Source organism: Diceros bicornis, chromosome 10 (genome assembly GCF_020826845.1).
Source record: "Diceros bicornis minor isolate mBicDic1 chromosome 10, mDicBic1.mat.cur, whole genome shotgun sequence".
Taxonomy (NCBI): Eukaryota; Metazoa; Chordata; class Mammalia; order Perissodactyla; family Rhinocerotidae; genus Diceros; species Diceros bicornis.
In genome coordinates, this window is record NC_080749.1 from 55256341 (window position 1) to 55268464 (window position 12124).

Here is a 12124-nt window from a genome sequence, read left to right on the forward strand (position 1 = left end):
CCGCAGGCGAAAGCCTGGGCACACAAAGTGAGCGTTGACATTTCCGTCTCCACTTGGGCCTTGCTAGTGCGGCCTCCACCTCCGCGCCCCCTCCCCTCCTGCCTCCTTTCCCACAAAGTGGACAGTGGAGTAGGCCTGTGGGTCCTAACTTGCATTATCTCGGGGTGGTTCGGGGGGCTTGTGGCTCGGTCTCAACGGTACTTAAACCTGGCTCGGTGCACGTGCGTGTAAATTTTTAATTGCACTGTAATTTCTTCAGTCCCTAGCCCGCGACCCCCCTACCTCGCTAGCCGCCTTGACTGGCACGCGCCGGGAGCCCGGGCTCTGGCCCCTCGGCGCGTCTGATTGGCTGCGGGGCAGCTCCCGTCTGCTCTGCCTGCGCCCTCATTGGGCGAGAGGCGCAGCCAGCGGCACTTCAAAGCGGGTGCTCCCCGCACTTAGGCTGAGTTTAGCCGGCGGGAGCCCGGAGTCCGCTCGGCGCTGGCTCGGGGACGCGGGAGCCGCGCGCGACCCGAGCAGCTTTCCCGAGCAGCCGCCAGGCTCAGCCCCGCTCCCGGCCCCGCCGCGCAGCCGAGGGACCTGCTATGGCCACGTCTATACTCGGGGTAAGTCAGAAGTGCGGCAACGCATTTGCTTGTTTTAACTGAAGTAATTTTTCGTTACGGTCTCTCCGGCTCCGCGGCTCCGGAGAAACTGTTGCGGCCGGACTGCAGCTTCAGCTTTTAGCACTTTCCACATTTCTGGGACTTATTCTTTCCAAGTTATTGGAACCTAGGAGATGCCTTTGTAAGAAAATGATTTGTTAAGCAAGTCCTTTTTTATTTGGTTTTAAAGAAAACCTAGAGGTTTCTTTTCTTCCTCTCGCGCTTTTATACCCCGTCCCCCCTTGCTTCGGGGATTGTTGCAATTACGCGACAGTGGTGTTTCCAGAAAACAGCCTTAATCGTTTTGCAGTCCATGTAGTCACGTTAACAAACATTCACACTTCTGTGGCTCCCCAGCTCGCCTGTGACTTTGAAATCCATCTCTGGTTCTCTTTTCCGCGGATTCTGGTTTTCATAATCGGGTTACTTGTGTTATGTGTGTGTGTGTAAACATTAAAAACGTTTTCTATTAAAAAGGCAGAGAGTGAAGTCGTAGCCACCCTTGAAAGGAGTGCCCTCAAGTTTCCCCTGCCCCTGGGCATCTGCTTCGGCCGTCTCCGCCCTCACCCGGTGTTTATTATCGATGTTTACCTCCGTGCTTCACCCCGAAGGGCGGCTCGGGGGGCTTCTGTGAGAGGAGGGGGCTTACGGCGAGCGGAAGGCGAGCAACCCGAGTCCGGTTCTGGGCAAGGGTTGCAGCGACTGAGGCGGGGAGAACCGCGGCATCTTTGATTTGTAGCCCCACTGAAGAACAACTTTCTGGCGCCAGGACCCTCAGCGCACTTGCGATCGCCTCTGCCCCGCGCGGGGCTCGGCGCATCCTCGGGGAGAGCGCGGGGAGGAGGCGCGGGCCGGGGAGCCACGACCCCCCGGGAGCAGCCGCGGGGGGACGAGGCTGCTCACGGGTGCACTTTGTGTCTTCCTCCCACTTCTTCCTGCCCTCCTCCTCCTTGCTCCCTCCCCCACCCCACCCACTCTAGGAAGAGCCGCGCTTCGGAACGACCCCGTTGGCCATGCTGGCGGCGACCTGCAACAAGATCGGCAACACGAGCCCGCTGACGACGCTGCCGGAGTCGAGCGCCTTCGCCAAGGGCGGCTTCCACCCCTGGAAGCGCTCCTCGTCCAGCTGCAATCTCGGCTCCAGCCTCTCGGGCTTCGCGGTGGCCACCGGCGGCCGCGGCTCGGGCGGCCTGGCGGGCGGCTCGGGCGCAGCCAACAGCGCCTTCTGCCTGGCCTCCACGTCCCCCACGTCGTCCGCTTTCAGCAGCGACTACGGCGGCCTCTTCTCCAACTCCGCGGCGGCCGCGGCGGCCGCGGCCGGGGTGTCCCCGCAGGAGGCGGGCGGCCAGTCGGCCTTCATCTCCAAGGTGCACACGACGGCGGCCGACGGCCTGTACCCGCGCGTGGGCATGGCGCACCCCTACGAGTCGTGGTACAAGTCCGGCTTCCACTCGACGCTGACGGCGGGCGAGGTGACCAACGGCGCGGCGTCGTCGTGGTGGGACGTGCACAGCAGCCCCGGCTCGTGGCTGGAGGTGCAGAACCCCGCTGGGGGGCTCCAGAGCTCGCTGCACTCGGGCGCCCCCCAGGCCTCGCTGCACTCGCAGCTCGGCACCTATAACCCCGACTTCAGCTCGCTCACGCACTCGGCCTTCAGCTCCACGGGCCTCGGCTCCTCGGCCGCCGCCGCCTCGCACTTGCTCTCCACCAGCCAGCACCTGCTGGCCCAGGACGGCTTCAAGCCGGTGCTGCCCTCCTACTCGGACTCCAGCGCCGCCGTGGCGGCCGCCGCCGCCAGCGCCATGATCTCGGGCGCCGCGGCCGCCGCCGCCGGGGGGAGCTCGGCGCGCTCCGCCCGCCGCTACTCGGGCCGCGCCACCTGCGACTGCCCCAACTGCCAGGAGGCGGAGCGGCTGGGCCCGGCCGGGGCGAGCCTGCGGCGCAAGGGCCTGCACAGCTGCCACATCCCGGGCTGCGGCAAGGTGTACGGCAAGACGTCGCACCTGAAGGCGCACCTGCGCTGGCACACGGGCGAGCGGCCCTTCGTGTGCAACTGGCTCTTCTGCGGCAAGCGCTTCACGCGCTCGGACGAGCTGCAGCGGCACCTGCGGACTCACACGGGCGAGAAGCGCTTCGCCTGTCCGGTGTGCAACAAGCGCTTCATGCGCAGCGACCACCTGAGCAAACACATTAAGACGCACAACGGGGGCGGCGGGGGCAAAAAGGGCAGCGACAGTGACACGGACGCCAGCAACCTGGAGACGCCCCGCTCCGAGTCCCCCGACCTCATCCTGCACGACTCTGGCGTCAGTGCCGCCCGGGCGGCTGCAGCGGCGGCGGCGGCGGCCTCGGCGGGAGGCAAAGAAGCCGCGTCTGGCCCCAACGACTCCTAGAGGCCGGGCGAGAGGCGCGAGTGAGCGAGCGAATAGAGACAACGAGAGCGAGCGAGAGGTTCGGAGGGCGAGCGAGCGGGGGCTGGACGGGCGGGGGCTCCACAGACGCCCCCGGGCCGCGCGAGGGGGAGCAGCGCCCGGCTCCCGGGACGCTGCTCGCCGGCCACGCCGGGAGCCCCCCTCTGCATCCGAGCCCGGACGGGGATCGAAGGCGTGGTCCAGGAACAAAAGCGAACCATCCTCCGACACAAACAACACTTTAAAAAACTGCACACAGACACACACACGCACCGGAGACCTACAACCACAAGCACGCACACTTGCGCGCGCGCGCACACATACACTCACAAACTTCTCGAGCGAAGAGCAATACACAGAAACGCTCCCTCCTCCCCCACCAACCACCCCCTCCACTATTCTCTTTCCTTTTCTCAAAAAGCAAGCCACCACCCTGCAAAGGACTGTCAGAACATTTGAAAACAAACGGGACCTATACAAACAGACCCTTTGTGTGGATTATATTATATATAAAATGCTCCAAGTCCTGCTTGATATCTACTTACAATGAGACTTTTTTTTCCTAAAAAAGGAAGCATCAAAAAAGGCTTAAGGTGAGAAATTAAACTGGAAGTCTAGTGACAGTTTCTCTGTATTTCATAACATCTGTATAAATAGGGTTCAAAAGATTGTGTTCTCTTTTATTTTCTTGTAAATGTTCATTCGAATAGAGGTTTTTTTTTGGTGAATTCCTGAAATTCAGGGAGTTTTTTTTTTTTAATTTTCTGATGCACTTTGTGAAAGTCAGTATATATGTAAAAGATATTTAAAATGTTGAGTTATCATTTCACTCACAAACACGTAAGTTAAGGTCATCTAAAGAAATTAAATGCGTTTATCTGTATGAAAAAAATCTTGACATCACATTTTCATTTTGGTATTAAAGGACTCTGAACAATACACTTCCTATTTTTTTAATCCTGTTCTCCCCTCAATAACCTTTATGTGGGTCAACTATTTTTGTTGGGGAAAAAAATCCCTTAATGTTAGTTTTAGGTAATGTAAGGTTTATGTGAGTTATAAAAGCCATACTACATATACGTTTTTGAGAGGTCAACATTATTTATTTGTATATCAACAGCGTAAATTAAATTGGGTTATAAGAACGTGTAGTTGTATTACTTAATGGGAGAGCTCTCAAAAGGTGACATTTTAAAACTCTGGAGCACCTCAAAAAAAAGCAGAGGTCTTTGGCAGCTTTAAGTGGGGAGGTGCCTACACCTCCCAGAGGGGTCAGACAAAACTTCAGTGGGTTTGTTTGTTTTTAAAAAGAGATTTGAAAACAATCTGTGAAAGGAGAAAGCTTTTTTAAAAGAAGACTTTTAGCTCCCAAGGCCCTCTATGTTGGGAGGCGACTCAGGGGAATAAATCGCTAGAGTCAATACCCCGGAAAAGACATTTCATGCCTAAATGAAAATCTTGTTAAATGTTATTAATTTTGACTTAGAGCACACAGCAGCCCCCTGTGCCTTGTATTCCCTTATTAGGGATTCATGTCTTATCAAATATCTAATTAATCTCCTAGACATCATTTGTTCTGGCCAACTTTATCTCAGCTGGTCCACGGGGAAAACTCCAAATATTCTCCGTGACAAAGCTCCCTTGAAGATCTTTTTAATTGTCTAAATTAACTGCACCAAATTTGCATGTCAAACGGTAAAGGGCAACCTGAGATAAAATGTAAACGTTTTAAAAGCCCCCAAACTAAGCACTTGATTTGATAACTAGGCTTTTTAATGTTATGGAAGACAACTGCTCCTTTCCTTTTCAAAGAGGGCTGATCTATGCAAATAGTGAATTGGAAATGCCTAGGTCCCCGCGCAGTCAAATGGCCCTCGCAGGTTATTTGAATATCAGTGGTGCTGCTTCTGAAAAGGTTCAAGGATGCTCTCTGACTTCTTTGTGATTACTCAGTGCGGCGTCTTATTCTGAAGAAAAAAAACTCAGGAATAATTAAAGGCTGGGATCAGGCCTGGGAACACATTTGGGACAGGAATCTCATTTAGACAGTCTCTTTCAAAATAAGGCACAGTTAAATTGACCAGAAGGCAATTATTGAAATGAAAATTATTTTCACTCTCTTTGTCTTCTGACCACCAACTTAACAGCCCCAGTTTAAAAGAGAGAGAGAAGAGAGGGGGAGACGAAAAGAAAATTGGTGAATGAGATAATTTCGCAATTCAAAAAAATGTTAATTTAGAAAATCAAGTACATATTTACAGAATAAAAATATTTCTAAAAGGCTCCCCACACAATAGGAAATAAAAAGTCAGCCCTGATGGAAAAAAAATTTTTTTTTATGACTCTGTCTTGGGAACTTGAATGAGGGTTTTGATTTTTAGGGAAGAAAAAATAAATTATTGTTATTGGCAATCAACGAAATGTTTTCCCGCAAACTCCACCCTGAAAAGCCAAGTAGCAAAGTAGTGATCAACATAGAGCGAAGGTCCCCAGAGGGTCGTCTGCAGCCTGAGGTTCCGTGGCTTCTTCCCTCTCCTCGTTCCTGCGGTCCCCGCAGCCTCGGCTGCCCGGCTCTTCCTCGAGATTTTCTTTTCTTTGGCCATTTTCTTTCCTCGCTCAAACAGTTCATAACCGGGACAGCCCCCCCCCTCCCCCGCCTTCTGGTTCAGGTCTGTCTTCCGGAGGCGCCGCAGGGGTGCGTTTACCCCGGGGGCTTTGGGCCGAGGCCCCGGAGGCCGAGAGGGTGCCCGGCGCGTTTGGGGGCTGCGGGCCGCGGCGCGGGGCCGAGGGTGTGGCGGGTTTTCCCGAGGACCGAGGGCGCCCGGGCGTCTGTCCCAGGCAGCTTTGTTTCTCGCGGATAATAAAGGCAGATCAAAGGGCCTGGCGGTGCAGGTGCCGCTCGCCGCGCGGCTCCCTGCGCAGCCCAGTGATCAAGGCCTCTGCGCGCTGCCTCTGCCCCGCGGGTCAGCAGACGTCCATCACCGCGCTCCCGGAGCGGCGGGCGGCGGCAGGGCCCGAGCGGCCTAAGCAGGCAGACCAGAGCTCGGGAAACCTGAACCCGAGGGAGCGAGGGCCCTGCCCCCGGGCCGAAACCAACAGGCGAAGACGGACCCCAGCCCTCGTCCTCAACTCCGCAGCCCTAGGGGACCCTGGGGGCGCGGGGAGACCTTGACCGGAGCGGGGGCGACCAGCTGAGGCCGAGCACCTTGGAGAGCGCGTGCGTGGGAGGAGAGAGCCCACGAACGACCAGAAGAGTTCAGCCTCCACCCCAGATGGGGCGGCGTCTCCCCGGGCCACCTCGGGGCTCCGGCGGCCTGGGCCTCCGCCTCCGGGGCCCGCGAGGAGCGGGAGGCCGCGGCCAGGGGTCAGAGCGCAGACGAGGGCAGCGGCCTGGGGGCCAGTGTGGGGCTGGGGCCGCGGCCTGGGGTCGGGGGGCGCGGAGGCCCGCTCAGGCCCGGGTGAAGGGAAGTGCGATTTCGTCTCAGCCGGTTTCTCCAGCGCTTTCCGTTCTGGAGCTTCCTGCGCAGACGAGGAACCAAGACCAAGTGGTCCTTGGCCCTGCGCCTGCCCATCCCCAATCCACACGCGCCCCGGGCGGTTTCCTTCTTTGACTCTCTACATTTTTCCCTTTGGAGTGAATAGGATCCTACCTGATGAGGAAAAAGAAAAAAAGGAGAAAAGAGAAAGATGTTCTTTCCTCAAAGAGAGAAAACATTATTTGGACAAGATTAGATTGTGCACCTGAACGGCGTGTCTGGACATTCCGTCAAATCCTTATAAGTCGTGTAAAATGGAATTTCTTTTTATTCAGATGGAAACTTTATTTATTTTAACTCTAATCTTATTTGCATCTATTATCTGTATTCACCAAGGCACTCTCCCACTACAAAAATGCAGATGAAGTAAATCTCACATAAATCCCGCCCATTTGTGTAATTGGTATACTAAGTGTTTATTTTAAGTGAGAATAATTTAGCTACAAATTTTCTTAAGGAATAACATTCTTAACACATTAAAAAAACTGAAAACTCTGATTTGCTTTTATGTTTGACAGTCGCTCTTGATTCCCTTAAGAGGAGCTCGGCGAGTGCGGCTCGCTGGCGCCATCTAGAGCCCCGGGCCGGGAAGGGCGCGCTGGCCGCCCGGCTCGCCTCTATTAGCGCAGGGAGACTGGCGTTGGCCGGCAGCTGCAACAACCCAGCGAAACCAGCGAAGGAAAGCGAGTTTTTGTGTTCTCGGGGACCGAGCCCCGCTCTTCGGGGGGCAGTGCTTAGCAACGGCCGGTATTACTGCTCCCAGGGAAAGAGGTCGTTTCTGGAACATGCTAACTGAAAATCCAAACAAAATAACGTCCTGCTTGGCCCTAGTCTTAGAATTGTCGCATTTAACATCCCTTTCAAGGCAACTTCAGGGCCTCCCAACTCGAAGTTGAGCACGCTGGGTGCTGTCGGCGGCGACGTGAACCCCGGGTGGGGACCCGGCCATGGGCGCGGCCTCCCGCGGTCTGCGCCCAACGACCCCGGATCCGAGGGCTCCAGGTCGGCGAGGCCGCGTGGACTATCCGGGACCGACTGGAACCAAGCAGATTAAACTGGGCAACCAGACCGTCGCAGGTCCCCAGACCCCCCTTTGCGGGGCAGAGAAGCGAGGGACCCGCAGCTTCCACCAGCCCGGCCCCGGGGGTGGCCGAAGCGTCCTCCCGCCTCCTGCCCTCCTCCAGGCCCCCGTCCCCCCGAGTCGGGCTCTGGGGGCTGCGAGGCAGGCCGGGCCGGGAGGGGCGCGCGGAGCCCCCGAGCGCGGCCAGAAGCCCCGAAACCCCTCACCCCAGCCCCTCCGAAGGGTCCGCGCACCCTGCCGGCGTAAACCCACCCCTTTTGTCCCCACTTTTCCCCTCTGAAACCCAAATCTAAAATCGGATAACAGTTGGGGGCGTTGACCAATTTTCTCTGCTCTCTGCGCGTCGCCCTCCCTCCGCCGCCGCTCTCCCTCCTCTTCCTAGCCCACCAGCCCACCCCTTGTCTTCAGACGTCGTGCGGTCGCTTCTTCCCCTCCTTCCTTGTCCCCCACCCCCCGCGTCTTTATTGTATTTTAATCTTAAAAGCTACACCTCCAAACCCCGCGCCCGAGGCGGCGGAGGCGCCGTCACCCGCAGCCGCGAGGACCGGCCGAGGCGCCCGGGCGCCGGGTCCCCGATCTCGCGCCGGGGAAACGCCGTGCGTTTCCGGGAACTCGCAGCCACCTTTGCAGCGGGTAGCTCGGCTGGGTTTGTATTTGCTGTTTTAATACAAACCCCGCCACACTGCCTATTTCAAAGATGTGCTAATTACCACTTGGATAGCAGGGCGCAAAGTCCTTGTCCATTTCCCAGTACAAAGTAGGTTGCTAGAAAATTTGAAATTGCCTTTCAGCCTAAAGCTGCCTTACCTGAATGTCATAATTACAGTAATTATGTACATCCAAATTACATGCTAATTAAATTAGAATCAAATCGTTCTAAATCGAAATCAAATGAGGTAGTGAAGAATTAATCAATGACAACATAAATAGAGAGCTTCCTTCAGAGATATTTATTGTAACGATCCAAGGAGGAATTTAATCTGAAAAAGTCACCTGTTTATTTACTTTCAAATTAGTAATCAGTTATTATCCCTTCTCCATAATTTTAACCGTTCAGTGTTATTTACCCCCCACCCTTTCCAGACGCTGGAGTTTATAGAAATATGTATGAGGTAAATACATACAGACATGCCTACCCTATATGTTATGGATATAAATATATACAGTGTGTTTGCAGCTCCAGTTAAGGAGAAGGTTTCAGAATGTCCGTTGGGACACATTCTTCCAGGGCCTCTTCTCAGTGTCCTGGGAAAGAAAAACATCTAAGTTTTTAGGTTTTCCAAGACCCTTGCACTCTCTTCCTTTGGAAATTCATACCAGGGATTTTGCATTTGCAAACATCTAACCATTTCTGGGTGACTCATATATAAAAGAAGTGCAAAGCGATGGGTGTCTCCGCCAGTCCGTTTTCTGCTTGCAGATTGCTGGCGAGAGTTGACATTTTCATTTTTGCCCCAGGAGCAAGCGATTAGCGTCGGCGTCCTAAAGCGCCCTCTTCACCTGTGGAGCCCGAGCGACGAGTGAAATTCGCTCGCTTTCCTAACTGCTGAAGGCGAGTCCGCCCTCCGACCTGCGCAGGCGAAACGCGCCCGAGGCCCGGAGAGCTTAGGCGGGAACCGGCAGCAGAAGGCGCGCGGCGGCCCCGGCGCGCCGGTCCCTAGAACGCAGCTGTGGTGGCCCGCAGCCGGAAGAGTGGCTCGGGAATCCAATGAGTGGGCCACTGGGGTTAGGTGGGGGGAACCGGTGCTGCGAGCGAATCCGGACACTTTCCCGTTACACTTTGTGGGTGGGGAGTCCAGCGGCCTCCTCGCGCGAGGCGCATCTTCTAGGAGAGGGATGAGCCCCCTAATTCTGAGCCTTTCCATTTGGGTTTGAGGTGCGTTCAGAAGGTTGCCAGACGCGTATCTAGAAGGAAAGCACCAGAGTACGCAGGGCTGGCGTTGCCTCTGGGGATGGAAAGGGCCAACCCCGGCCTGGGACTCACTCCATCACCCTACTCCAGCCCCCTTCCGGCTTCCTTTGGGTTTAGGGCGAAGTCCTTGCAAGGCCGGCTCTGGCCAGTACCGGATCCCCCGGACCTCCACTTCCGCCCACCCCCTCGGAATAGGCCTTCGAGCCGAGTGCTGGGGTTTTCCGTGTCTACGAGTCGGGGAAAGGCGGCTCACAGACAGTCAGGGCCGGAGTGTGCATTTCTTTCCACTAGAAGCAGCCCCCTGCGTGTCATCCCGCACATCGCTTCACTATTGCTGTTGGATTCTGCGGGTGATGTTAAGTGTGGCGTGAAGGGAGGAGAAAGGGGGAAGGTGATGAGGAGCATGTGCTTCCTTTTCCGGCAGCAGGAAGCGGGTTTTAGGAGCCTCATCAGGAGAGACCTCAGTTGCCTTCTCATTTCCCAAACCTTAGCGTTCCCTCGGTCTTATTTGTTGCTCACAACTTTTTAAAAGCATGTCTCCTTTTTGATCCAAAAAAACTCTTCCAAAGCCTGCAGCTATTGCGTGCCTTTATCTCTTTTCAAGAAATGGTAACTACCAAGGTTTTCTTTTCAGAAAACCCAAATAAGATTTCTTCAGCTACTAAGCCTAAAATGCAGCGTTCTCCGTGATCTTAAGCACAGGGTGTGGAGGATGCGGCCTTGCTCAGCGGCCGCCACCCGCGTGGTGGTCCAGTGGGCATTAGGGAAGGAGGAGAGCGAATCCGCTCAAGGTGCATGTTGAGATCTTTGCGCTTCACCGCTAAAGCGTATTAAGCGTTCCGTGATTAAAACTGGGAAACGGCGCGCTCCCAGCAGCGGGGACTGATCTGATTCACTATCAGCAAGCGGTCTCAGGGAAGAACAGCAAGAAAGGTCTCTCCAAGCCTTTCGGATAAAAAGCTTTCTTCAGATTAAAACCGTATGATTCAAAACAAGATCTGCGTTTCACATTTCAAGGTAAGCAGACCTGCCGCTACGCTGCAGCAACCTCTGCCTATTATGGCACATTTATTAAATGAAGTTATGACTAACTTACCACATAAACATTCAGATAAATAAACAAGTCCTAACCTAGTAACCTGATCTTTCCTGGCCATTTGTAAATCGACAGCACCTCCTACAGGAATTAATTTGCTAGTGTTAAATTATGCCAAGTGTTAGGCCAAGGAAGACGGCAGGAGGGTACCCAAAAAATGTCTTGGATGTCTGCCAGTGCAGTTCCAGGCCCGTGGACAAATAAATGTCTAGGCAAGAAATCTAGGCATACCTAGATTTCCCTAAAAGAATTTGTCTATTAAGGGTAAGAAGAATGACATCACCAGTCTTTTCAGGTGGTTTTCTAAAAAGTCACTGTTGAGGACTGGGTTCTTGAACCGTAGATTCATTAAACTCGGAGGATGATTCTTTGGCTCTCAGTGCTTAGGGGAATCTCTACACATACAACTAGACATCTTTTTTATTATGAGGTTTCTCTCTTTAGTTTCTACCTTCTATTTCAAAAGCAGAAGTAGAATTAGATGTCTAACATGTTTATTCGATTTACTTTCAATTCTTTTTACCATATCATTAGAGTGTGCAGAACAAGTAGGGTGACTTTCTTTAAAACTGTTACCCTTTTATGATGGTATGTACAAATGCTTCCCTTCAGGTTTTAAGTTTGAAAAGTTGGAATGCTAGCCCCTTGGGGCTGTCTAGCACCTTTGGGTGACCAAGGCTGAAATCAACATCTTCCATAATTACATGGGAAATTTTTCTCACCATTGGATGGATAAGAATATTGGGGCTATTGGTAGCACTTTATAGTTTCTCAATCTTAAAAAGGGATGACTAAACCAGAGATTAAAAAAAATTCTATGGCCACTTATAAAGCTAAAAGTGGACCACACTTCTGTGAAATTCAATGAAAAAAGTGTAAGAAATGATAATGTATTTCTTTAATTCATTTTTAATTACAGGATGCATTTCAACATTTCTCTTCATGAACACTGTCTTGGTTCAGAAACCCTTTAAGGCAGTAAGTATTGCATAGGTTTTGACATTATAAAAATTATAAAGTCTAAAAAGGCATAAGATAGAAAATAATCAGTGCACACTGATGAACTCAAGGTGTAAATTAGCAGTCTTTATCAATTTCAAATGCATGCTTTCTTTTTTTAAATGAAGAAGGAAAGGGATCTTTGAGGTGCACTGTATGTTATAAAAAAAATACTGTAGAAGGAATTCAAGTTCTCCTCCCAATGCTCTAATAATCAAAGGGTTGCTTATGCCTTTAGTTAGCTGCTTCTAAATCAGAGGACATTGATGTGTGTGCATGTACAAGACAAAGGCATATATATCAGACTTTGAGGAGTGGTTTTACTTAACTCTCCTCTTTCAAACTTATTTTTTATAGAATTTATGAAATTATGACTGCCAACCCTCGAAACCATCTAAACCATCTAATCAATATTTGTATTGTATTCAATAAGTTTTTAAAATGT

At 52.8% G+C, this 12124-nt stretch overlaps 1 protein-coding gene across 1 annotated transcript; it reads left to right on the forward strand.

Annotated features, from left to right (window-relative positions):
• Nucleotides 1-558: 558 nt before the first annotated feature.
• Nucleotides 559-3349, forward strand: SP9 (Sp9 transcription factor). Its single transcript, XM_058549278.1, has 2 exons — nucleotides 559-605; nucleotides 1625-3349. Exons 1-2 carry the CDS (start codon nucleotides 585-587, stop codon nucleotides 3035-3037), a joined length of 1434 nt encoding a protein of 477 aa, XP_058405261.1. The 5' UTR covers nucleotides 559-584; the 3' UTR covers nucleotides 3038-3349.
• The last annotated feature ends 8775 nt before the right edge of the window (nucleotides 3350-12124 follow it).